The sequence below is a fragment of the Cryptosporidium sp. chipmunk genotype I genome (assembly GCF_004936735.1).
Source record: "Cryptosporidium sp. chipmunk genotype I strain 37763 chromosome Unknown contig_25, whole genome shotgun sequence".
NCBI lineage: Eukaryota > Apicomplexa > Conoidasida > Eucoccidiorida > Cryptosporidiidae > Cryptosporidium > Cryptosporidium sp. chipmunk genotype I.
In genome coordinates this window covers 94,866-122,026 of record NW_027125608.1, presented here as the reverse complement: position 1 = coordinate 122,026, position 27,161 = coordinate 94,866, and the positions used below count along the sequence as shown (strand labels likewise).

The following is a 27,161-nucleotide window of genomic DNA, read 5'->3' as shown; positions in this document are numbered from 1 at the left end:
AAATATATTAAGAAAAAATTCAATAGTTAAATAGAGATTGAATTAGTAGAAATATTGTGCTACTTTCTATTTTGATAGTTCCGTACCTTTTTATTATATTATTAAAGTAGTAATTTTATTATTATTATTATTATCAGAAAAGATTCATTCGATAGAATTCCACAAATAATCCATTTTTGACTTGATTTTATTCTTTAAAGAAAAAAAAAACCCTTTAATAGTTTTTTTCTGCCCTGAATAATATATTAGCTGGTGAGGGGTAAAACTTTTGGCGCCAAAAGACTTTAAATTTATATGCAATTTGGGAGATTAAGGAAAAACTTGGGTATAGTATTAGAAAGGATTTGAAATTATAATGATTGTTGAGTAAATAAAGGGAGATATTGCTTAATTACCTTGGATTTGTACATAATTTGGAACTTTGTGGTCAAGATAAGGAATTATAAGCAAAACTTCAAAACAGATAACTTTTAAAGTGCTTTAGACTATAATGGAAGTGCCAGGAGGAGTGGGATTTGGTACTGGGGTGGGAACAAGTTCTGGAGCTATTCCTGGACTGGGAGTTGGACTAATGTTAGGACAAGGAGCCGGAGGAGGATCAGGGCAAGGAAGTGGAGCTGGAGGTGATCTGGGTGCAGGGGCTGGAATGACAAAGTCTCAAGTTAGAGCTTATAAGATTGAAGCAGGAAGTGAGCTAAGAATAATTGCTCATCCAAGTCAGCCTTGTACCATTAGACTCTACTCTTCATCATCTTCAGGGGCAGGAGCGGTAGTAGGAGCAGGAGCAGGAACTCAGACAAATGTGATGACAACAGCAGAGATATTTGGAGCTGAACTTCCTCCAGATGTGGACGTAAAGATTGCTCCGCTATCAAGAATTGCGATATATACTTGGCATGGATGTATTTTGCAAATAAGAGGATTAGTTCAGCAGGAATATGAAAGTGTGAATAAAAGCATGAAAGAGTATATGGAGGTCATTCAGGTATTGGATAATAGAAGAAATTTTTCAAAGCTTCATGGGACTTTAGGCCCAAGAGTGATGGTAACAGGATCATCCAATTCAGGCAAATCCACTTTGTGTCAAATTCTTTGTAACTATGCAGCAAGAAGAGGTTACACACCTTTATTTATAGATTTGGACCCAAGAGGATCTACAGATAAAGCAAATATGCAGTTCCCAGCGGGAACAGTTGGAGCAATAAAAGTTGATGAGTTTTTTCTTCACGGTAAAGAGTTAAAAAATCCTCTTTCATTCTTTTTTGGTCACTTAAATGTAACAGATGACCTTCAATTATATTTATATTTGTGTAGGCTGCTAAGCGGCGCAATATCACTAAGAAGACAAAACAACCAAGACACAAACTCTCAAGCTTCAGGATTTATAATGAATGCTCCATTTCAACCATCTAATGAACTTTTAAAAGAGCTTATTTCTATTTTCGACATTGATGTTGTTGTAGTAATGGATGATCCAAGTACTCAGCACTATTTATCAGATCAATATGATTATAAGGAGCCCCAAAACTATGAGATTTTGGAAAAGCAACATCTAGAAGAGTCAGGAAATACCAATATTTCAAGCTCCGATCAGGGAACTGACGTTAGCAAACTAAATAATGAAAAACAGTTTGAAAAGCTACCAAAGATTTCGGTAGTTGGTGTCTCCAAATCTGATGGAGTTATAAGTATTACCTCACAAAGACTTACCGAGATTAGAAGAGAATGCTTAAAATCCTATTTTTTTGGAACCCCGGAGTTCCCGCTCAAACCTCACACAATTAATCTCAAAGTAATACCTATGGGAGATAACGGAAAGTCACTAATTAATACTAGCACACTTGTTTCAAGCACCTGGTGCCATCTTGTTGAGCTCCAGATCGCATCTTTACCTGCATCAGCTCTGCCTGCTGACCAAGATGTATCTATGATTGACAATCAAGCTCAAATTCTTCCATATAATAAACCTTTAAAGAATCTTGTGAATACCATTGCGGGAATCTGTCATGCAAAAAATTCGACATACGCGCCAATCTCCTCTATGGCAGGAATTGTACATATTAGAGCAGTTCATGAGGACAATAATACCGGTATGGAAGACATGCAACAGAATCGTCCACATGCAAATATGGTATTCCCAACAATAGAAGTTTGGTGTCCAGGGTTGAATGAGTATGGAGAATTTCCATCACATTATATATTTGTTGGTAACACACAAAAGCTGAAGTTTCATTTGGAATAGATTTAGAGAATTTGAGATTTGGGTTGAAGAAGAAAAAAAGGAATTTGAGTTATTTTATTAAATTTACAAGAATAGGAATTCAAGTGCATGTAATTCCTCCCCTCTTCTTCTTATAATTTTTGGCGGTTTTAGAAGTAGAAATAATTAATAAAGTTCTTGAAAAGTCTATGATATTTTAGATCTAATTTTTAATTAATCGAAAAAATTGCTAGTATTTGAATTTTCATTATTTTTAATTATTTCAGAGTCCTTAATTATGGGATTGAAACCTTTACCTTGCTCTTGAGCTTGAAGGTTTTCATTTCTAGCCTTTAATTCCTGGATTTTGTGATTGGAAAGTGTGGAATTAATTGTTTGAACTCTGCAATTATCATTAGAAACAGATAACATGTCATTATCTTCTAGTACGAATGCTCTAAAGACATTGAGAATATTTTCATTTCTAATTTGTTCGTGAATAGATTTGTCATTTTCTGCTCTATTTAAAGCCTGTGCTGTTTGTGTTTTAGTAATCAATTTGGATGTTTTCAAAGTATCACAGTCGTTATTTTCCGGTTCTGATTTAGAAACAGAATCTGTGTTATTTAGCTCGTCATTTTCAGTAGATTTCCAAAAGTCATCACCATTGTTGTTTTGAGAAAAAATTCTCTCACTCCATTTGTCAGAAATCATATTTTCAAAATTACTTCTTCTAATTATCAAGCCATTTCCCCGATTATTACAAATATTCTCATTATTATTTAAAGGTTTTTGGGTTTGATAGTTTAACTGACTGTTTGTAACAAAAGGTTTGTTTATCCTATTAGCAATTACAACCCCAGGAAAATTAGGTACTTGAACATTTTGAGTATATGGAAGCAAATAAACTTTAGATTCCCGTCTCTCAGCTAATCCATGAATTAAGTGGCAATAATAAGTATTGCAATCTCCACGTTGAAATTGCTCACAAATTTTAGTCTTGTACATTAAAGGATGATAATTAATTTCTTCGTAAGAGTGAGCAAAAGGACACCCTCCTCCTCTATTACAATGTGAAATTGAACTTTCATCCTCTTTAATTATGATATCAGGACACAAAACTGGAATATATCTAATAGTACTTTGATTTGAAAGATAGAAAGGACATCTCCTCGGCCAGTAAATGTTATGAGAATATTGGCATCTAGTAATTCCAAAATCACATCCCATTTGCTTTGATCTTCTGCAAGGTTTTGTTCTAAATCTACATAAATCATTATCACTTAGCAATCTTGGACACGCCATTTTTCCTTTTAAAATTCTTATATATATATTTGTGTCTATTTATTATTCTCTAACTTATTACTTGTCAAAATTATTGTAAATTAACTCTTTTTTCTTCTTCCCACTATATTAACTTTGATTATCCCTTTCAATCAATAGTTAAAGATTACTTTGAAAATTTGAAAAACTAATCAACAAAATATTATCTTCAATAACTTTATCCTATTAAAATATTAAAAAGATATTAGCAATAAAACATTACACTAATTTAATAATAATAATAATAATAATATAAAGGGTAAAAATGGCTATTATTACTATTATTATTATTATTAGCAATAATTATATTATTTTTCTCTCCATACACTTAACTCATTTAGTATTAATATATGTAATGTAGTATAATTTAATATGTGCAACTCTAAATTACTACTCATTTTACTTGACACTTACTTTCCCACACTTTTATTTACTCCATGTCGTACTTTTACAATAGTGTTTTACTTTTACTTGAAATTTTGGCGCCATGGCGCGATTACTGTTTTTTATAAATTAATACATATTCAATTACTTATCTCTTAATACATCTTTTAAATCCAATGAATCATTCTATCCTTTAGCTAGATATAGAAATTCTAGTTCAAAATATTATTTAAGAAATTCACAATAACAAAAATTGAGAAATTATTACATTTTATCTTTATTTTTTTAACTATTTAATAAAATTAATGCATGACAATGACATGTAAAATTTAGGCGGGAAATTGCTTTTGCAATAAATAATGAAAAATAAATACATCTTAAATTTTATAATTACATTCAAAAGAAAAGGGGAATACATTTTTTTTAAAAAAAAAAAAAAAGAAAAAAAAAGCCCTTGTTTATTTTGATAATATTGATTTTTTCTTAATTAAATATCTGACTGAGTGTAATATTCAGAGGAGGGAGATTTGAAGTTTCAAGTTTCATTAGGTACATAATTAAACAGAATCTAAGTGTATATTTAATCTATTAATTTATATTCAGAAAGAAAAGAAGAAGATAGTTTGTGTGACTAAACAAATAGGTTTTAGATGGTAATAAGAACATGAAAAAAAATACTTAAAGACTTAGAATCAAATGAATTGAAGAATAGAGATTCTGCATGCTAAATAGAAACATCAAGAAAAAGACTAATTGGGCCTTTTTTGTCTCTTTCAATCTCATTTTTCTTTTTTCTACCTCTCTTTTTTCTCTCTCCCTTTATTTTTTTGTTTTTAAGTCAATTGAGAATATAGGAAGCAAACTGATGTTAAAGAATATCAAGATTTGTACTAATCATCTTGAAAATAAGTTATTAATGAGCAAAATTTGGTGTAGAAGGCAAACAGAAATCTGAGAATGGGAAGAAATTCAAGAGAGGAGATTTTTGACAGGAGAATGAAGACTAATATATATGACGATACCTCTCTGGAAGAGATTCGTGGGAGAATTCGCAGAATAGATGGACACAGAACAAGTAGTTTATCAGATATTAAAAACTTCCAGACTAATATTGACGTATCAGCCTTAAAAATAAAGGACAATTCAACTATTTTGATATCTGAAAACACTTTGTTGGAGTTAAAAAGCAAAGTAGATGAGTCTGAAACTCAGAAACACTTTATGAATGCATTAAAAGAGAGATTAAAAGAGACAACTCACGAAAAGGAGTTATTACTGAAGAAATCTCAAGCAGATAAAGAAACAATACGTAAAAATCATGAGGAAATTGAATTGCTTAAGGAGGAAATTGCAAGACTGAATGGTAATATATCAGAATTGAAGGACTTATTGGAGAATTCTAAACAGAGAATTGCTGAATTAGAAAGCTGTAATGATGGAAATAATATTATGACAGAGGTTGATATGCAATCTAGGATTGAGTCTATGGTGGATTGTAAGTTTAGAAATAAAGAAGTTAAAACACTTCAGGATGAGTTATTGTTTAATAATAATGAGTTTTCATCCAACAGTTCTGATGCTTCCAGTAAAGTAACAGTGAGAAGTAATATAAGGCATGTACTTTTTAATGATAAGACAGAAAAGTTTGTAGGGGATTTAAAGGTTGGAACTAATCATTTAAGAAGAACTGTTAACGATTCTGAAGATATTTATGGAAAATCAGTCCAGAACTTCAATGATGAGATCCACGACTATGATTGTGGTAATAGTGTAATCTCCAATAGTCACAAAATCCAAGTAGGTAATAAGCATGATTGGATGAGGATGATGGTCAGACTGAACGGATTTATATACTTTAAATCAAAGATGATGCTAATAAAGCAGTATTTAATGGATGAGGAGATTCAACTATTGGAAGAGGTCAACTTGGAAAGCAATAGTAACGGCAATGGTAATAAAAATGTCAATACTAGTATTACTAATAGTAGTAATTCAAAGATTGGGAAGAAATCCAATAATATTGGATATTCTGGTCCAAGTGAAAATAAGATCAAGATGATATTTTCTCCTTTAAAAACTGAAGTTAACGAGATTATATATAGGCTAGAAAAGGATGGAGAGGAAGATGAAGAACATATATATACTGAAAAGAAGAACTTATTATCAAAGCTTGATGAACAAATTTCAATATTAAAGGAAAAGATTGAAATAGCAGGCTCAGCGTCTAGTAGAACTTCAATTAGCTCCAGCAGAGTCATGTCATTTTCAGATATCACTACAGAAAAGGATTCTATGGACTCTATTCAGGTGATTAATAGTTCAAGATCTTCCAGATTCTCAGATAAAATAAAATCAAGCTTTGATCATGTTTTTATGATTAACAAGAGACTTTTATTCACATTGGTTAGGCTAAAGCTCTGGATTGTAGAGGAAATTCTATATGATGAACAGGTTCTGGATGGATCAATTTCAAGCAGAGAATATAATCACGACCCCTCAAGGTATTTATTAAATTACTTTGAAAGCGCTTGTGAGTTTATAATAAACTTGGAAGATAATAGATCTTATTCTTTGAATAATAATGAGTACCTAAGTATTGGCATGATACAAATGTTATACATTTTGAATAAACAATGGGAAAGATCAATAAACAATGAAAACAGATTACTTAATCAACTTCAAGAAATGGTAAGAATATACCATAGATTGAAGAACTATTTGTTGGCTTTCCCAAAAAATGGTTACCAGCAAAATTCAAAGGAAAGTGAAAGAGAATATAATGCTATACAAGGTTCAGAAATTGAAAGCTTGCATTTATCAAATGAGAATAACTATGTATTTCAAGTAGAGAAAGAATTAACAAGTCTTGGACTTGGGATTTTCTCAGGACGTGATTTAAATAGTGGAAATAACGGAAATAGAAATGTTAATGGTAACAAATTTGACAGCGTATCAGATAATTTACTTGCTTTAAATTCTAAAGATGGAGCTAATAGTTATGAAATGAACGGCAATATGGATGGATTATTAAGCAGGGAGCAAGTGAATGAAATTTTAAGACATTTAGAAAATTCCCCTGATCCTTATATTGCAAATAGAAACGAAATCCTCTCAATTAGAGAGTTAATTAGGCCATTAAAGTCGTATGGAAGAAGAGCTCCAGAGCCTTATATTGGGTTTTTTGCAATGATGACTCAACGTCTGGATAACGATATTGTACAGCATGATAGAGAAATTAGAGCATTCCAGAAAGTGATTAAAGGCCTTGAAGACCAGTGTGATAGACAACAGGAGGAGCTTGAAGAGCTTCATGAGGAGCTGGAACAGCTTTATGAGATAATAGAGACTAAATATGACGAGCCTTCAGAAATGGTAGAACAAGGAGAAACTGACAAAGGAGAAACTGAAGGTGATAAAAAGCAAGAAAATGGCTCTTCTAAGGTTGATAACACGGATTCAAAGGAGAAAAGTGAGCGTAGATTGACCTCGCAGATTAGTGATAAGGAGTGGATCAGTTTATGCAAGCAAACGAGTCTGGGATTATCAGATGATACAAAGTAATTTACTTTTCTCAATATAGAATTCACAAATATTCTGCTCGCATTTTTTTAATACTCAAAACGACTGTTCTAAAACATCCTTCAATTGCATTACTCAACAAGAATTTTAGCGCCAAAACATGCAGCCAAATTTAGTGGACCAAAATTTGCATGCAGAGTTCAATTTAGATAAAACCCGCCAAGTCAAATATACAGGTGTTACATGTGGGGTTTCCCGCCCAATGTGTATAATCGAGATTATAATAGAAATTAGAACATAAAAATTGGCGAGAAATGAGTTAGATTATGAGAAGTGGCTATATGAGGAATGTGAAAATGGGTGGACTAGTAGAGAAAGCGTGAGAGTTGGATGGAAATTACACTAGATTATTAATCATGATTTGTGAATGATTTTGCCCCACTTTTATATATTTGTTTTTTTTTTCTTAAATCTTTGAATGAGTTTTTCTGACTGTTTTCTTTTTTTTTATTTTTTTTTGGTAACAAAAGATAAAAAGTAGAATTAGGCGATAGAGTCCAAAAGCATAAGTAATGAATAACAGGCACCAAGTTGAGGAGGAGGAGAAGAATCAAGTAGGAGCTGAGAGATTTGATTATGATAAATATATATATGAGCAAAAAAGGATTGAGGAGGAGTTGGATAATATTGAGGACGATCAAATGAGCAGAAATGATTTACTGATGAATATTAAAATGTATGATGATTCAATGAAAGAAATGGAGATAATGAAGGATCGTTTAGGATTATGGAAGGAAAGCCTGGAAGGATTAAATGAAAGTATAGGAAGGGATGGACTTTATGTGAAAGAGATTGCAATAAAAGTTGTAGAAAGAAAGGTTGATGAGTTGATGAATGAGAGGAAGATAATATTAAAAAAGATGGTGGATAAATTAGATAACTTTACGAATGTGATGAAAACTAGTATGGAATGTATAAGCAATTCGATCATGGACTTTGAGAAGAAGGTTTATAGTAGTGGAGAAAATGGGGATTACCTTTCTTTTGATTTTAAAAATAATAATAGAATTTGCAAATCCTACTTTCAATTATGCCAAAGATTGAAAGAGTATTTGAGAAATATGAGTCCTTACTTTAAAGATAACTTGGAAGTAGATTTAGGATTGGGTCTGGAAATGAATATGAGCGCAGGTATAGGTTTAGAGAACCAGCTATTTGAAGCCCGTAGAAGTAACTTTAAATCTTTTGAATGCGAAAATGGCGAGTTGAAATCAATTATTATGGAAGAGTCAAAGCTGCTAAGGGATCCTGTCATTTTGATGATTGATCCAAAAAGAATGCAGACTATCAATTTGAAAAACAAGATCAACAGGTCAGATTTGGACGAAATTATTTCCAGCTCAGTGACTTTGAATTCGAGTGATGATAATGGCTTCTACTCAAAGCTGGGAAATGATAATCCATGTAATTTAATAAATGAGGCTCGTATGACAAATACAAATAATTTTGTAAGTAATAAAGGATTTGAACAAAAACGTGATCTGGTACGCCTTAATAGTAATAATACCGGTACTAATAATGGTAAAAAATTTGAACAGTATCAAAATCAAGAACAAGCAAGAAATAGAGAATGTGGTTATAATAGCGATGGAAACGGGCACATTGATACTGATGTTAGCATTAGCATTAAAAGAGTCAAAAATAAGCTTGTGAACAGCGGATTGAGAGGTAGGTCCAGATCTAAATCTAAGTTTGGCTCAAGATCCAGCTTCAAGTTTGGTTCAAGATCCAGCTCCAGCTCTAGCTCTAGATCAAGGTCCAGATCCAAATCTAGAACCAAGTCTAGATCGGCTTCGGAGCCAAGGATAACATTTAAAAAAGATAAAGAAGAGTCGAAAATGAATAAGATTAGGGGTTTGGTGAGTGAATTGGAATTAGAACTGGGATCCCAGTCAGATACAGAATCAAGGATCTACATCAAAAAAGGCAAGTTAAGGCGAAGGGGAAAAAGTAATAATGGAAGAATTAGCGGAGGAAGGAGTGGTAATAGTGCAGTAGAGAGCACAGCTAGTAGTACCATTATTGAAGAGAAAAGTAATTTCAAAAAGAAGGGGGCAAATACTACTACTAGGTCCGGTAGCCAAAATTCCCAGTTTAAAAAGAAAAGTTCTAACTCCTATTCCAGGTCCAAATCCAGGTCCAAATACTGTTCAGGGTCCAGATCTAGGTCCAAGTCCAGGCAAATACCCAGATCCAGATCTTGTTCCAGTACAAGATCTAGCTCAAGTCAAAGCTCCAGTTCTTATATTGAATGTGACTCCTATTCTGACTCTAGTTCTGGATCTAGGATTAATTTCAATAGAAATTCGAAGATAAAGCTGAAAAAATTGATTAGAGATTATTCAAATTTGTATGCTGAATACATAGTTACAAAGAATCTGTCGAAAATCAAAACTTATTATTAATTATTTCTTTAATCAGTGGCTCCAGTTTTTTTCTGGAAAAAGATATATCATTTATATCAAATAACTTTAAGGAAAGTTCCAAAGAAATCGATTTAGGGTTTGAATCAAAATTTGGAGAATAATCATTAAAATTCAAAGATGACTCAACACTTTTAAATTCTGGAATAACTGATTCTATCTTAATTTCAGTAATTGGAATAATTGGTTTCAATGATTGAATTAAAAGATTCTGAAAATCTTGGGGATGATTGTGATCATTAATATGTGAAATAATTATTTGCTTTTTAATTTCTTCATTTTGACTATCTTTTGTTTTATATATATAATTACTTAAAATAATAAATAAATTTAACTTGTTATTTAATATAAAATTCTTAATATCTTTTTGAAAATTCTCAATATTATAATGATTTATGATTTGTAATAAATCTATCTCAAAGCTTGAATAACCAACAATAATATCTTTATTTCCGCATTTATTCTTGTAAATAAAATCCTTATAATCCATTTTAAATAATTCAATAAGTTTATTATTAAATATTAAATCCACATTTCTATTAGCATTCTTTAAAAAATTTACATACAAGTCAATGTATTTATTACTTATATCTTCACTGTTTTCTTTTAAAGATAACTCTTCTAATATCCAATTGTAAACCTCTAAATCTAAAGAGCTCCATCTTTTTCCTAATGATCCTTGGTCAAAGTTACAAGTATCTGAAATAATTACATTTTAGCATTAAAAATATAAAGATTCTTGGTTATTGTTATCAATAAAACTTACCTTTTAATATGGTACAAGCAATCATCTCAAGAAATACTTTATTTTCAATCAAAGTTTGTTTATTAATCTTTCCTTTATCATAAGAATCTCTCCACTAGAATTAAATTTTAAACCAAAGTTAAGATGAAGAAAAATGGTTGAATATTAACTTACAATCTTTCCAATTAATGTTGAGCAGCTTCCTATATTAGTTCCCAATGATAATCTATAGTTTGACTTTGTGGTCATATAATCTTGGTGATGATCCACAATAGAAACTACTCTTTCATTGAAGCTGGTAAATAAATTATTTTGGATTTAAAGAATAAATTGATAAAATATTAAATTAAACTCACTTTTTTTGAAATGTATCTAATGTATTATGATCCACCAATGTAATATAATGCCCTGAATTCATATGTTTTTTCTCACTATCCAACTTCTCCATCTCAAGTATCAATTCATTAATTATTTCATCATCTAAGCATATGAATGGTATATTTTCAATCTGAAAATCACTTCTTAAATTCTTATCTTGATCATTTGAGAAATAATTAATTAAATTAATTAAAGGAAATTTCAGCTTTAACTCGTTTCTATTGCAATTTATTACTGGTAAATGTATTCCATATATCTTATTCTTATCGTCAAAGTTTATTGTATTATTTATCAAATTTAATATTCTTGAATATGTAATTGCTGAAACTATTGAATCCTAGATTTTAATAAAATTTGATATTTATTTTTCGTTTATAAAAATAATTATAAAAGATTAAGTTAATTATTTGAATAAATTTCTAGTTTCTTGAATTTTCCAAAAGACGCTCAAAAACTTAGCCTCAGTACTGGCTTTCAAGCATTTTACTTTTAATATCAAAACAAAAAAAGAAACCTTCAAGTTTTAACTTACCAAATCAGCACTTTTATTTCCAATAACCAAGTTATACATCATTTTTCCACCCTTAACATTCTTATCATCCTTTTCATTCTCTTTTTTCTCTGCTTTGTATAACAAATCATTATAATATCTTCTCAACTCCAAATCCATTATTATTTCCTCCTTTCACGTTCTCTTAAACCTGAATATAGAATAGTTAAAAATTAGATATTTTTCTATTTAAAAAAAATATAATTATTATAATTGTTAAATTGTAATAAAAATAATTAATTGCTTAATAAATTCTACCACTAACTTTTTCTATACCGGGATTCGTATGCAAATTTTGCGCAATTTTTGACTTACGTGGAAACACGTAATTCAAAATTAATTAAATAATTATTCCATGCATGCAACATTTATATTAGAAAATTATTATTATATTAGAATAAGAAAAGAGGAAGAAAAAAAAGCTGGAAATTTGAGTACCAATATTAAATTGTGCCAGTAAATTCTCATGAACAAAATATTTATAACGAAAATCTTATTCAGAATTAATATACTTGGATAAAACAGAAAATACTTTAATTGCATCATCTTTGTCTTCCACTGTAAAGATGATTTTTTCTGAAAACTGTTTGCAAGAGCTTAACTGGAATTGGCTATCATTAGAAATAGAAGAACTTTTTTGACCAAAATTGATTAATGATAATGGTGATAATGATGAAGTTTGAATTGATGGAAAGGAAATAAATGAATTATTACTCAAATTAAAGTTAATTACTGTTCTGTTATCATCCATTGGAATTATTAAATCATTCAGAGCCTTGTTATTCGTCTTAAAATTCATAAAACTTCTCTCATTCATAGTAAATCTTCTATTTATATGAATATTTTCAATCTTTTTTGGTAACAATAATTGTTTCATGAATTTCTTATCAGAAAACAAATTTATTCCCTTCTTTCTCATTCTCTGAGCCCTCCATTTATTAAATTTAGTCATAATATTTGTTGACTGCGAAAGAAAACTTGCTCCATTTCTCATGCTCTTACCACTAAATCCAATTTTATTATTGTTATTATTAATTCCACTCAAAAATCCTGCCGAACTTGTATTATTATTACCTGAAAATAGTCTTGAACTACCACCAAATGCTCCACCACCTCTTACTCTACTCAAGCAAGATTTACTATTTTGACTTGAACTATTCTCTATTAAATCATCCAAGTAGCTCCAAGGCTTAATAAAAAGATGGAATTCAAATGACCTCCTATTAAAAGTTATACCATCACTTGTTCCTGATACATTTTCACTATTAATATTATATCCAATAGTATTGCTATTGTTCTTATCATTACCACTTTCATCTTCATCTTTCTTGTTTATACCTAAGAAATGACTCTCAATATCCAATAAATTCTCAAAAGCTGTATTTTTTCTATTCTTTCCCTTGTCCTTACTATAAAACATATCCTTAATTTTTCTTCTATTCAGTCTAAGGTTGTTATCTTCAGATTTATTATTTGCATTATTTACAACTAAATAAAGATTAATTCTGCTAATATTTATTAAAGGGACCATCCAAACCAACTTTCCTGATTTTAATAATGAAATACTTTCTTTAAATATAATTATACCATTATAGTAATTTAAGCTTGAATCCTCTTTATTGTCCAACAGTTTATATATCAAGAACTTCTTCTCAATCCCACTCTTAGCAACTGATCTTTTATTATTCAAAATTATATTATCAATATTACTATCAATACTTGATGATCCACTTGTCTGATTTTTAAATGAAATAAAATTCATCACATTTGACTCCTTTACATCATTTACTAACTTTAATGAATCTATAATCATTGTTGCAATACTATGTTGAGGGTTGTAAGGCAATATTGGACTTCCATTGCAAATAACCCTAACAGTTCTGATATGACTTACTGGAATTCTTGTACGTAAGCTTTGAACTACACCTGAAGAAATACCATAAAATAAAGTGAGAAAAGATGCAAATCCTGCTGGTATTATTCTCAATATTGCTAAAAATACACCCAAAAATATGCCCCAACTACCAATTTGTCTATACATCTTTTTAGGTACCTGCCAAAAATTTATTAATATACTCATTATTATTAATAAAGAACGTAATAAGCCTGTAATTAAACCTTCTATCAAATTATTTGGATTATCTGCAATATACCTGCTCATAAATAATGGTGTTCCATACCATATACTCATTAAGCAATCTTGATCTAACAAATAAGTTACTTCAAATAAATGTAATATTGCACTTGATATTCTTACAATTACTTGAGATACTACTGCAATTCCTGTTCCAACAAGAATATGTAGTCCTACCATAATCTCCTTAATTGAAAAAAATAATAGTTTTGTCATTAATTCTGCATTCGATCTTAAAACCAATGATTTGTTCTGCTTTAAAAAATCATCAACTTCTTCATCATAAGTTTTAGCTGTTTGTTTTTCATCCAATTCATAACAAAAATCTAAAAGATATTGATATTGCACATCTAATTTCTCCTTTTCTGTCTGATAAGTTACATTTTCACTACTTAAATCATCATTATCATCATAAAATCCAATATCCATTAAACTTTCTAAACTTTTATTCTCAACCATTTCAATGTTTTTCTCGCACTTTTTGATACTATTAACATCAAAATCTTTATTTTCGTTACCACTAATCCCCTCAATAAGTTGCTCGTTCTTTTGAATCCTTTTTCTCCTTATATTCTCCTGAATTTTCTCTTTAAGCTTTGTAGCTCTTTTGTAGAGATCAAAGTGATATTTTGACGCCAACAATCCTTCTTTAACAAGAATATAAATATCGATTGGATTCCCAATCAAATCAATAGATCCTATAATTTTACCCAAATGGGAGAATATCTGTTGTCTGTACAAATCTCCAATTTGAACAAGACATTTTTCACTATCTAAAAATATTGACTCGTTAATCACTCCCTTAAATTCTATCGGTACATTCGAGAATGGCATTGAGGATAACCACTGTAATATATTTAATAAAAATTCTGTACCAGTTTTATTCATTGTTAAATTATTTTGTATTTGACCTTGGCCTACATGGTTTTTCGCAATATTTGTAGAATCTCCGAGTCGTCCAACTGCTACCCCAGCTTCAGCTCTAATCATAGTAGCTTTTCTACCTTCATTTTCTGAAACACCAGCATTCACACTTACTGTATTGGGTAAAATTATATTTGCAGCATCATTCTTTAGTTTTCCATTCTCCAAATTCCTAAAATCCTCCTTATAACCCAAGCGGCCCATGCTAATCCTTTCCATTATACTAGCATAATTCAAAGTCAGTTCATTATTAAAATTCAAGTATGGATTCCCAAAGTTATTCATTATCTTAAAATTTAGCAAATTTTTCAAATCAGCTCCTCCAACTCCAAAACTTTGAACTAAAGGAATAATTTCCCGAACAATAACTTCGCTCTCACCCATCTTAGTAATGTTATTCATTATATTATAATAGTCAGTAAAGTTTGAATTTTGGTTTGTTGATATATTCCAAGTACTTTTGCTGGTTGAACATAAAATTTGTATTGGATTCATTAAAAGTACTTGGATATAAACATACTTTGAAGCCTTCTTTAAATTCTCAACTAATGGTAAGCTCTGCAAAGATATTGACTTGGTATTATCTAACTCCTCGGTTGGGGAAAGTATTCTGTTAATTAATTGCTCCAGTATTGAAACCATCTCTCTTAAAGTATCAATATCCAAATGAATACTTAGGGGATAAATCCAAAAATAAAGATAAGGAATCTCAATAACACCATTACTTCCGTATTTATTAGAGATATCATTATTGTTGTCTATTATAATACTAAACTGTAAATCCAGAAATGACTCCATACAAAGTATCCCTTTGATTCTCTTTTCTCTGCTAGTTAGATACACATTCTCATGATTACCAACTGTCATGTATTCTAACAACTTATTGTGAATACGAATAATCTCACTCTTTTTCTTGATTACTTCTCCCAAAGTAGCAACTCCAACTGAGAGTAGGGACTCTATACCATAGTAACTATCCTCCTCAATTTCATTGATTTCATCGTCCAAATCATCATTAACCTTGTTTACAATACAATTTTCGTTTCCTTCAACAGGTTTTGTAGGTGGAATATAATGAGTACTTTTTGACTTGGGATCATTCCTGGGTTCCTTCTTTTTATTACTTAATTTTGAAAGTCGTAGAAATTCATTTGGAGTTGCTTTTCTAATTATGGTATTTTCAGCTGAAGAAGTAATGTGGTTATCTAGTTGAAATTCCATAATTCTAAATCTCATATGAAATTGGTCATAATTTGTCTTAGAATTCTCCAGCTTAAAGCTTATTCTCTGGAATGACATATAAGTTATCTCCTTGTTTGTATTTGACAAGAAAGACACTCCAAAACCATCACATCCTATATTCAACTCAAAACATATTCTTGTTTCAGGTCTTAATTTGTCAACAAACAAAAATAAATTCTGACCGGAAGATACTCTAGATAGATTGGAATTACTGAATTGTGAAAGCTCTGTCTCAAATGATGAAACCGCTGTGATCTTATTTAAGCCTTGATCTGTATTGGCTTCGCCATCCTTAATAGTCTCGAATGATGTTAAATTCTTAACCTCAGGGCTTATTTCCGCTTCAACAATTGCAGATTTGTTATTGAAGAAATTCTGACCGGTCTCACCATCCTTATCCTCTTTATTTTCATCATTTTTGTTGCTTTCTTCATCATCAATATAATCATCATCGTAATTGTTTAACCTATCGTCTTTATTCCTAAATCTTTTTGGATTCTTTAACTTATTTCCCAAAGTCTTGAAAATAGACTTTCCACTGTGATTTAGAACAAGATCCTGGTCATAATCTCCTTCAAGACCAATATCAAGATCAATGTTACTGTTATTGGCCTTAATTTGACCTAAGTTGTGTCCAGAGTCTTCTTCACGATCCATTCTTGTGTGAAGAGAATCTGGCTTGAGCCTAATACTCTTATTGGCTAAATTACTTTGATTCACAGCTCTAATCTCATTTCGCCTTCTTTTATATAAAGTATTGTCAAATGAGATATTGATCACCCTTGTACCATTTTCAATAAGCATTACAACATAAAGCATACTGTTGTATTCGGGAATAAAAATTCTGGAGTGAGTTAATACCTTATTTAGATTGAGGTTATTTTTGTTTTTATACCAGAAATGAATGCTGTGATCATTATACAAATATAAAGGTATAGACGAGAAATCATTAAATGCCATAGAATCACGGTGTTGATGATTTCTATTATGATATCCCAAATTAGTATGATCTTTTTTACCGTTAAGTATTGCATTCTTTTTAGGTATCTTAGTGAAATCCAAATTCCCTAAAGAAACTCCAACAACAAGTTCCAGCATGTGGTCTCCAAAAGGATCTAACAAAGCATAATTGGAGTCAGAAATAGGACTAAAATAATTCCAACATGATGTATTTAACTGTTTAATGAATATATTACATGGAGTTTCATTGACTATAGAGAAGTCTGGGATCTGTGATGGATATATATTAATCTGGTAAGATGTTGATGAATTAATGGAATAAATCGAAATGGATGAAAGAATGTAAGTAAAATGCAGATTCCCAATTTTATTCGGAAAATTATCTTGTTCTTTTTGATTATGACTACTAATCAGTGGAATATTATTCAAAGAAGAAACCAATCTGACTTGAATATCATATAAATTGTCAATAGAAAGAGGTAAAGTTTTATATGGAATGTTATTGAGATTGATTTGGTACTTTTTCTCGTACTCTTCAATAATCTTTGGATCCAAAAAGGTAACTTCAATTATAGATAAATCCTTACTATCCAAAGGGTGGAAAGGAATCGAGATATTTGGTGGAATATATACCCAGCTTCCAAATTTATTAGATTCTCGTATCCAGATTGGTAAGTTGTGGTAGTTTACAATGATGTATTTGTTGTAAATATTTATCATGAAATTTGGAGATTTGGAAAAATTATTGATAGTTGTAACACAATACCCAAGTTTTAACCCAAAATTACCACCTGACATAATATCCCTTATATTAACGTTTTGGTTGCTCAAGCTCGAATTCAAATTGTTGCCAACAGTATGAGAAACAGGGTTCAATTTTTTCGAAGGAACAGTAATAGTTCCAACAATATTAGCTCTTTCAATATGAACAAAAGGAGATTGAAATTTTTTTGATAATTCTGGATTTAAAGCAATACCCAAGTCACTTTTCCCATTATTAGTAGGAAGGATCCTAAACTCTTTAGATCCCAATCTATATCTGGAGAAAAGCTGTGACTTTTGTAATACATAGATTGGTATATGTTGTCTATTATTAATCCAAAATGAAGCATAAACGCTCAATCTAACTTTACAAGTATTATAAGCATTGCAATAATACCCATTCCAAGGAGTAGAAATTTCAGAGGTATTATTAGTTTGGTATTCCTGATAAGTCCTAATATAAGTTGTGAAATCCAGGCCAGGAGCGTTATCCATATAGTAATTGAAATCTTGTTTTTGTCTTGGAATAAAGTCCTTGGATACATAATCAGTTCTATTACTTTCAAAAATAACGTTTATACAGGTAGAGCTGGGAAGGAATCCATTAGTTACCACAGCACTCATACCATTAATCTTAGCAATATCATTATTTGGCATAAGCTTATATCCATTATTAAGCTTTAAAGGAACAAGAATTTCTTTATTGAGTTCTTTTCTAGTTGAATTATAGTTGATTTGGATCTGAGATGACTTATAAAACCCAAAAAATTTCCCAAAAGATACATCCAATATACTCAAACTTAAGGAATTTGGCAAAGATTCTAACAAAATTCTCTCATTGTTCTTTAAATTAATGTTAAACCTACTGGAATCATTCATATACATAACTCTATCAATCAACTCAGAAATTCCATCTCCCTCACTTCCTTCTTCATATTCTCTTGAGTTGTTTGTTTTTGCTATTTCCAAAACCGAGCCAATTCTGTCACTACTGTTTGCAGTTTGTCCTGTGATACTTCCACTATTACTTGTTCTCTCATTGTTATTAGCCTCATCTCTATCGTTTGGAATCTGTTCTATTGAGCTATTAATTTTACCATGCTTTTCTCTTTCCTTATTGAAGGAAAGCTGTACAGGAATCAATAAGTTGTTCTCAATAATTAAAGGGACATCTAATTTAATAACAAACATAAAAGAGTTGGGACTGCTTCTAATGTCCTTTTGGGAATATTCACAAACCGAGGAACATATTGATACAACGCCAATTTCTCCAGTATTGCTATTTCCATTGCAACTAACACTACTACTGCTACTGCGTCGGCCACCACCATTACCAGCGTTAACAGAACCGCCAACACTATTTTCCAGGACTTCAAAGCTTAAATCTCCTGATCTTAATTTTCTCGTTAACTGTATTGTGCTTGATCCAAAGTAGTTCTTCTTTTTGCCAGCTGTATTGGTCGTTAACAATTTCTTATAACATTTGTTCTGTACTATCTGTTCCGAAGATGTACTTAAATTATTGTAAATACTCAAATATTCACTCATAAGCTCTTCAATATCTACAGTAAACTCATTTTTTAAGGTCTCCTGATCCCCTTTTACTTCAGCTTCACCCTCCGTTGGAACTTTTATTGAAACTCTATTTTTCCTCTCCTCCTTATCCTTTAAAACTGACTCTAACCAAACATTATTTATTACCGCCCGCAGTGGAATGAATTTTAACATTTCATGTTTGCCGGATGCATGCAACACCGGTATTGATGTCCACATGGGCATGCATGTATACGTATTTGGATTTAAATAGAGTGTAAAAAAGTCAGGATTTAAACTCTTGCAGAAAAGTTTTGATTGGATTAAAACATTAATATAGTCACTACTATTATAGTTGTTTTTGCTGATTTCTTCGTCAATTATGCTTAAAATATAATTCTTATCAATGTATTTTCTGGAAATAGTCTCATAGAATTTACTATTATATTTTGAAACAAGAATTGGTTTGTTACTTGCTGGTGGAATGAAGAAGTTGTAGCTCAAAAAATCTTCAACATTCTTTGGATTTGGTAAGAGTCGGATAATGTTGCTTGTGTTGTTTGAGATAAAAACTCGTGAGGAAATTGAAATCAAAAAAGAGTGATTATTCATTATATCAGTCTTTATTAGCAAAGGAACTCTTGCTTGATTTCTCTCACTCAGTCCCAGGTAAACGACCTCCATATTAACTTTATCCATTGTGATATTATTAAGGTCAAAAACATCATTCAAGATTCGAATTCTGACCACTATTGGGTAGCTATTTCCATATTCATCTTTACTGAATGAAATCTTATGATTTGGTTTCAAATACCTCCAAACGTAGTATAGCTTGTAAGTTGTTTTGCTTATGTTTGAAATGTTTGACATTTCAGATTCCTGTGAGTATAGGTTGCTTGTATCCAAGACTGACTTCTTCCTCACAAGCAACTTATCGAAAATGCTTTCTTTGATTGATTTCTCTGAACTGAGTCTTTCGGTTCTTCTTCTTATCAAGTTAGAGTTTCCCCTCTTTTTCATGCTATTTATAAAGTTTCCTGGAGCTTTAGCTACCCTATTTTGGTCCTGTTGTTCTAGGACTTTAAATTGACCCATCTGAATATCAACTGAATTCCTTCTCTCAATTGTCTCTACATTCTTATTTTTCTTGCTATCATCCAAAAATAATGGAATTAGTACGGCCAATATTTGTCCTGTATCATTATATAATACAAAGTTTGAGCTGCTCAGATTTCCTCCTATTCCTCCTGTTATTTGTTTACTGCTATTTGAATTGTTAAAATTAAAAACATGGTCATCCCATTCTCCAGATAACGGTCTTGAAGAAATACCTTTCAATTTATCCTCTATATCGTTGCCTTCATCCATAGCCTTGCTTTCAACACACTGGAAAAGAATTCCAAGACTATTGTTGTAAGGAAACACTCTTCTAGAAAGGAGCTTGTTTGTGTTATTAAGCCTCAAATAATAATTTGTATAAACCTCATTAAAGTTATCCAAACAATTTAACCAATACTTGACATATTCTGGAGTCATTGTCAAATTAATCCAAGTGATCTCTATTTCAGCTTTTGGACTTACTTTTTCTTTTGATATCTTTTGGCTATTCGCATCGTTACCTTTGCATATTGACAATAAACTTATATCAAAAGGTTCCAAAATATTGTCATAAAACATCAGTTGATTATTGAATATTGATACTGAAATCTTCTTGAATTCTAATATTAGTCCAAAAAAGATATCTTTTGACTTTGTCAGTATTGGTAGGATTGGGATACTGCTTATTGAGAATTTTGGAATCAATAGGAGCTTGTCTTTAATCTCAAATTCATCCATTAGTCGTTTAGATCCTTCACTAAATACTGTTAAAAAAGGAAAGATCTTCAGTAAGAAATCGTTGTTTGGTGCTTCATCGTTAACATAAACACCAAACTGAGTCTCTGTTACATCAATAAGTACTCCATCTTTATTGGAAGTGAGGTTTGTTGGGATATAGTGAATCTTTAATCCCTCCAGCTTGAACTGCGAAATGAATTTGTTGTAGTTTGTAACTGTTGTATGAAAAATCGATGGAAATAAGTAAACCAGGTAATTCATCATGGAGCTATTATTCCCCATAGAATTATTATTCGCCTGGCAGCTATATCCAACATTGTACTTAGAGGAACCATAGTCGCTTTGCATATCTAATATTATGTCCTGGTTATTAATTCCTCCTCCAAGTTGGCCATTCTGGTTGGAAAGGTCCACAAATAAATTACTTTGAATTAATTTGTAATACATATCCACTACATTGATCAGATGTAAAAGCTCATTTGTGTTCATTTTAATTTCTACTGTCTCCAGAAATCCGTAAAGCATTATAACATTGCCAATCTCAGACTCTACCTCTAATTGATTCATTATATAATCCAGCTTAAATCTTAAAGATGATACAACCTTTTTCTCGTCTCGAGATCCTATATCAAAATTGAACTGCCACTGGTAAGAGTTTATCAAGTTCTCAATCTCTACTAAGCTTTTCAAGGCATGGTCCGTTCCAGGTAAATAAAAAGACTTTACCAAGTTTGTGAAATTTGAATCACCTATTGCCTTTTGAAAGTGGCCTCCTCCTACCATTACTGCTCCAGAGCCATGATTTGTATTTGAGATATTTCCATTTGAATGACTTGTTAATATACTTGTATTCTTTCCTCCAATTGATGTATTTTCACTCTTATTTTGAGTAAGATTAGTATAATTTGACACTCCACCACTACTAAGCTTTGATACTCCAATACCACTAGTCACTAATGCATGCTTTCCTCCCATATTATGACTTCTTGAGATCCTACCTAAAGCTTCCATAATATACCTCGGAGTTAGGGATCTCCCAAATTGAATACTTCCCTTGAAAAGCTCAAAAGTGTTCTTTAGGGTATTGCTTTTAAGCCTACTATGAGAATTTTTCATAGTTTCAATTTCAAATATTGACTCTCCATTAAATCTATATATAAGATCACATCTGATTACAGCTAAAAGAGACTTTAAAATGTCAACTTTGAAAGCTGAAGTGGCTGGAATGGTGGAGGTGCCTGTTCCTGAAAATCCTGTTCCAGAGTTAGTTTGAGTCTGTCCTGAAGCAGAAGATGCTGCTGAGGAAGAAGCTGCTGAAGTGGAAGATGATGAAGATTCAGTCTCAGTGATCACAACTTGAATCGGGTCAGAAAGAGTACAAGGGAGAATAGCAATTACATCCTTGAACTGGATCTTGAGGTTAATTATAGAAAGAAACTGAATGATCTGACTCCTAATGCATTGATTTTCGGTCACCAAAACTCTTTCACTGTTTTTATCCAAGCTGGATTCTTGTTCATGATCGCTTTGACTTTGGTTATGGATACCTTCATTATTAGATCCGTCAAGAATCGGCTTAATCTTGTCGATATCTATCTTTCGCTCAAGGTGAACTGCAATAGATCTAAAGTAGAAGGTGATAATCCAATTAAGAATGATTCCATAAAGGTCCCAATACACAATGAACCTGGGGTTGTTGATTTGAATGTCCATATTAGAGTTATTCAATAGGATACCTGTAAAGTCCTTGTAGCGGTCAATATTGCTTAGATCTGAAAATTTAATACTCAAATTGCAAAATGTATCGGAGATTGGACAAAACAAAGGCACCAAAAGCCTACTATTCCTGTTTAAGATCCCACCCGATAAGCATACATCTGCTATAGATACATAAACTCCAGATCTGGTCATATCTCCGTTCAATATGAGCACTTTGATTGAGGAAACATTCAGTTTGATCACAGGTAAGTCCTTAATCGCCATTCCCTGTCTTTCTCTGTAAACATGATCAGACTTGATCACAATACGAGTATCTGGTATTGTGCATATAAACTCAATATTCTTTAGAAACTGAACATTAGTATCCTTCGATATGGAGTGAGCAATAATTGATTCCATGGACTCCAGGCTTGAAATTGAGCAACTCTGATTATTAGATGCTGCACCTCCACGTAAACCTTCTCCTCCCTTTAGAGATTCTGTATCTTCGACATTACTTACAAGGACCTGTGAGTAGTCGATAAAGTTGTACTGAGAGTAGAAGCTAACAAAGTAGTTGGCAATTTCCGCAATGTTGTGAAGATCCATATCCGTGGTGTTGATCTCCACGCTTGTATCTTCAGCTAACTTCAGGGAAAATTCCAAATTCACCAAAAATTGTCTGATACTACTATTCGTATTGATGATTATTGAGTTGCCTCTGTGCTTAGAGACAGAAAATGTCCAGTTCTGAGGCTTCAGAATGCACCTTACAGAGCAATCCTGTAGCCTTTCACATGGATCTTGAAACCCATCACCGGTACCTTTGTCTTTGATTTCAAGATCTTTATTAATGTACAGATCAACTAACCTTACTTGTCTCATAAATGACAGAGATATATTTGAAAAGCTTATCTTAATATTGTCAATGAAGAATTTATCTCTAGAATTATCTACTTTCCTGTTTGTATTCTTCTCGAAAGTCTCAATAAGCATCTCACCACAGTCAATACAGTACATACTTGAGTTGCTGGAAAGCTTGTTGATCTTGTACTCCATCATATTTGAAAATATGTCAACGGCTGACTTGATGGAATTTGGCCCTAGGCTAGAAGCTGTTAGAATTGCACTCTGACCAGATTTCTCCAATAATTCGTGATGAGAATCCCTTTTTAGAATGGGAAAGAACAAAAGCTGTTTAGCTTTGGCCTCTATATTTAGGTAGATGTAATTGGGGCAGGGCATATCAGAGAAGCTGGAAAAGACCCCTCCATTATTGAAGAACTCTTTCATGAATTTTTGGCCTTTCCTAATCACTTTAACAAAATTCTGATTTGCTTTATTCAAGTAGTTATTTCTTTGTTTTGGGCTCAAATGATTTACTATTGGATCTAAAAACCTTTCAAACACGTCGTATGATCCCACTATGGAGATCTCACCGTAAGTCTTTCCATATACATTCACTTTTGGGGTAGTTCTGAAAGGATTCCTATTCAGTCTAATAGTTATCCAGAACCCTCCAATCCTGTCACAAGGCTCGTAAATTTTCGTACTCCCTTGATTTCCAGTAAACAACCTATAAGGCTTTCTGCTGCATATTGTAGTACCGGTGTATATACTTGACCTGTGCAATATTGGATGATTCGTTAATTCCTCGAAGGCTTCTTTATCAGAAGCTTTGGAGTTTTGGATGTTTGGTCCAATCCTAAGCAGGCAATTTGAGCTATTAATTAAGTTCATCCCTATTTCCTTATCATCGTGAACCACCATATAGCAGTTCTCTGCTGCCACTGTCATCTCCAACTTTTTAGACTCAGTAAATAACTTATGCTGAAGGTACAAGTCCAGGCAGTTAAATTTCAAGCTCTTCCTACTTTTAGAAGATGAGTTATGGTCACTCAAGCTTATTGAGTAGTTGACTGTTAAATTCTGAGCATTCAGTATTAATGTGAATGGGGAAGTGTGATGAGACTTTTTTCTCTTCTCATCTTTTTCGGTTCTTAAGTATGAATTCAGGTCAAAAGTCACTACTTCAAAAGGCAACTCATTCTGTGATAATAAGTTTCTCGTCTTTGCCTTGATTCTTCCCAACAAATCGTTATCTTTAACCAGTCCGATCTCTTCCTTACTCAGTTGGATCTCCATTTCCTGAATTTCAGTATTAAAATTCGTCTTTTTTCCCCCTTTCTGTGAATCCTCATTCATATTCAGACTTATAGAATAATGATCATTCTGGCCTATAACCACTTTAGAAATAATATACTGAGCCAGATTATTGCTAATCTTATCCGTCTCACTAACCAATACTGGCTTGTTTTTGCTTGAAAACCCACCAAGAGAATCTCCTGAACCACTTTCTCCCTGTTCTTTGATTGAAAATAGAGGAAAACTCAAGACGTTACCCCCCTCACTTTTATCTAGATCAAAGCTAAGTATCGACTTTACTGAGTGGTAAATTGAATAATTAAGGCACTTATAAACGTCATTCCTGAGCTTTATTAGAGAATAAGCATTGTAACTTTCTTCAATATTACAAATCTCTGAGTTATTCCTATCTCTCTCTCCTATAAGAAACTCAAACCATGCAGTTCTATATTTAATACAAAATTCTTCACCTGGAAAGTTCTGAAAATCCTTGGGGCATGAACCTGCCGAGAAATCCCCATATAAAAACACTGTATAGTCCAAAAAATCTAAAATTAACTTTAACTGGTTTTCTGTGATATCAATACTTAAGTTATCAAAGATCAGATAAGATGATATCAGTGGAATAATCTGATTATCTTCATCCTGAGATAAAATATAAAACCTGTCATTCAGAGCTGATGCATATATATTTTCATCATATCTAATAATACATGGTACCAATCTTACTCTTAATTCGATTTTATGTGGATAAATAATAAAATTATGGGTATCGTATTCTTTGACTGAAGTATCCTTTAAGAAGCTTAATCTATCAGTGATTCGTGATTCTGACTTTTTTAAGTTGGTCCAAGGAGAGTTTTTTGTTTTATCATAAAGTGAGATCTCATCAAAATACACAGAAAAGTTCTCTATTAAGAAAGATTTGAGGAATATTTCGTTCTTTTCCAAAATATCAGGCTGTACCAACTTTTCCTTAATGTACTTTTCTATCTCCCTACTTTCTTTGGCTGTGATGAAGCTATCAATTATTTCCCTATTGACTCCCATTCCATTTGGGTGAGGGAAAATCAAGTCGCTGTTAGACCATATAGCAGTACTCAGTCCTTTGTCAGCTGGATCTTGTTGGGTCTCCTCTGAATTAGTATTTTCTGAAGATTCTGCTTTCCGATTGTAGGCTTGGCTATTCCAGACCCAACTAAGGGGAGTCTTCTTTTTAAGCTTGGACCAAAAGTTATGGGTCACTGAAATTTTATTTCCATTTATCCTGGATTTAGATTTTGCTAAAATGCTTTCCAAGATAGCCTCTTGCTCTTTCTTGTCACAATAGTCTCGATCTTCTGAAAACCCACCAACAAGGCTTTTTGCCGTTTTTAACTTAGGATCCATGAGTCTTATATGTTTTTCTACAATGTACCCTATCCAGGTCTCATCCTGGTCGTCCAAATCGAATCTTGCTGAGATAGATTGTGATGATGTATGGCTATTAGAGCTACCAGACACTTTTGAATTCCTTGTATCAGTATTGTCAACGGATGTAGTTGCTAGTACTGGCGAATTTGTTTTGTCTGTATTACGTCCTAAAATAGATCCTTTAGATTTATCTACTGGAATCCAATACTCATTACAGTTTCTACTGGAAATGTTATCTATACTAATTCCAATAACAAACCTTTTCATGTACTGCGAGAGCAAATGCTCGATTCTAAAATTGATGTTTTTGATTTCAAACTGAATCTTTGATATGAAAAAGTGGCCGATTTGCCTAAGAAAGTTGGAAGCTATAGCACTTTTTAAAAAAGTAATAAACTCATCATGCTTTAACAAATTAGCCTTAACCCTTTTCCAGTTCTTTTCAAACATTTCAACACTCCATCTTTTCATATCTGTAGTATTGAAGATCACATAAACATCATCCAAGGTGATTTTCACAAACTCTTGAGTGAATATTTTTCTCCACATAATATCAATATTTACCTTGCCAACAATCCCATCACTTAAGCTAATTGGAAAAGACAAATCATCAAAAAGTTCCTTTCTAATGTTTAAATCTCTAATTTCCAAACTCCCTCCAAGCAGTGAAATAGAAAGCTGTTCCTGTTCAAAATTTGTAAATATTTTATTCATTACATTTTTTATGGTAGAGTATAACACTCTTTCGGTTATTTTACTACAATATCTTAACATCCTTCTTTTTTTTCTACTTGATTGTATTAGTAGCTGTTGTTTTTGTTACTTTTGTAATAAGCTTATCATCCATGCAAAGTTCCATTCTCTCTTTCGTTTTCTTTATTTCTCACTAAAATGTGTAACTTTATTTCAGAAACTCTAAACTTATTATTTCA

General features: G+C 31.8%; 5 protein-coding genes across 5 annotated transcripts; 3 read left to right on the top strand and 2 right to left on the bottom strand.

The window, feature by feature from the left end:
• Positions 1 to 490: 490 nt before the first annotated feature.
• On the top strand, positions 491 to 2,242 carry ELE39_002270 (C1p1p Pre-mRNA cleavaage complex; the record flags this gene model as incomplete). The annotated part of the gene is made up of 1 exon (XM_067345120.1): positions 491 to 2,242. The coding sequence occupies one exon, from the start codon at positions 491 to 493 to the stop codon at positions 2,240 to 2,242; it is 1,752 nt and encodes a 583-aa protein (XP_067200656.1).
• A 192-nt stretch (positions 2,243 to 2,434) lies between these two features.
• ELE39_002269 (zinc finger protein) lies at positions 2,435 to 3,505 on the bottom strand (the record flags this gene model as incomplete). Its single annotated transcript, XM_067345119.1, has 1 exon — positions 2,435 to 3,505. The coding sequence occupies one exon, from the start codon at positions 3,503 to 3,505 to the stop codon at positions 2,435 to 2,437; it is 1,071 nt and encodes a 356-aa protein (XP_067200655.1).
• Positions 3,506 to 4,864: 1,359 nt separating this feature from the next.
• ELE39_002268 (uncharacterized protein) lies at positions 4,865 to 7,468 on the top strand (the record flags this gene model as incomplete). The annotated part of the gene is made up of 1 exon (XM_067345118.1): positions 4,865 to 7,468. The coding sequence occupies one exon, from the start codon at positions 4,865 to 4,867 to the stop codon at positions 7,466 to 7,468; it is 2,604 nt and encodes an 867-aa protein (XP_067200654.1).
• Positions 7,469 to 7,998: 530 nt separating this feature from the next.
• On the top strand, positions 7,999 to 9,891 carry ELE39_002267 (uncharacterized protein; the record flags this gene model as incomplete). Its single annotated transcript, XM_067345117.1, has 1 exon — positions 7,999 to 9,891. The coding sequence occupies one exon, from the start codon at positions 7,999 to 8,001 to the stop codon at positions 9,889 to 9,891; it is 1,893 nt and encodes a 630-aa protein (XP_067200653.1).
• A 2,184-nt stretch (positions 9,892 to 12,075) lies between these two features.
• On the bottom strand, positions 12,076 to 27,003 carry ELE39_002265 (chorein VPS13 like involved in vacuolar transport; the record flags this gene model as incomplete). The annotated part of the gene is made up of 1 exon (XM_067345115.1): positions 12,076 to 27,003. The coding sequence occupies one exon, from the start codon at positions 27,001 to 27,003 to the stop codon at positions 12,076 to 12,078; it is 14,928 nt and encodes a 4,975-aa protein (XP_067200651.1).
• Positions 27,004 to 27,161: the final 158 nt, after the last annotated feature.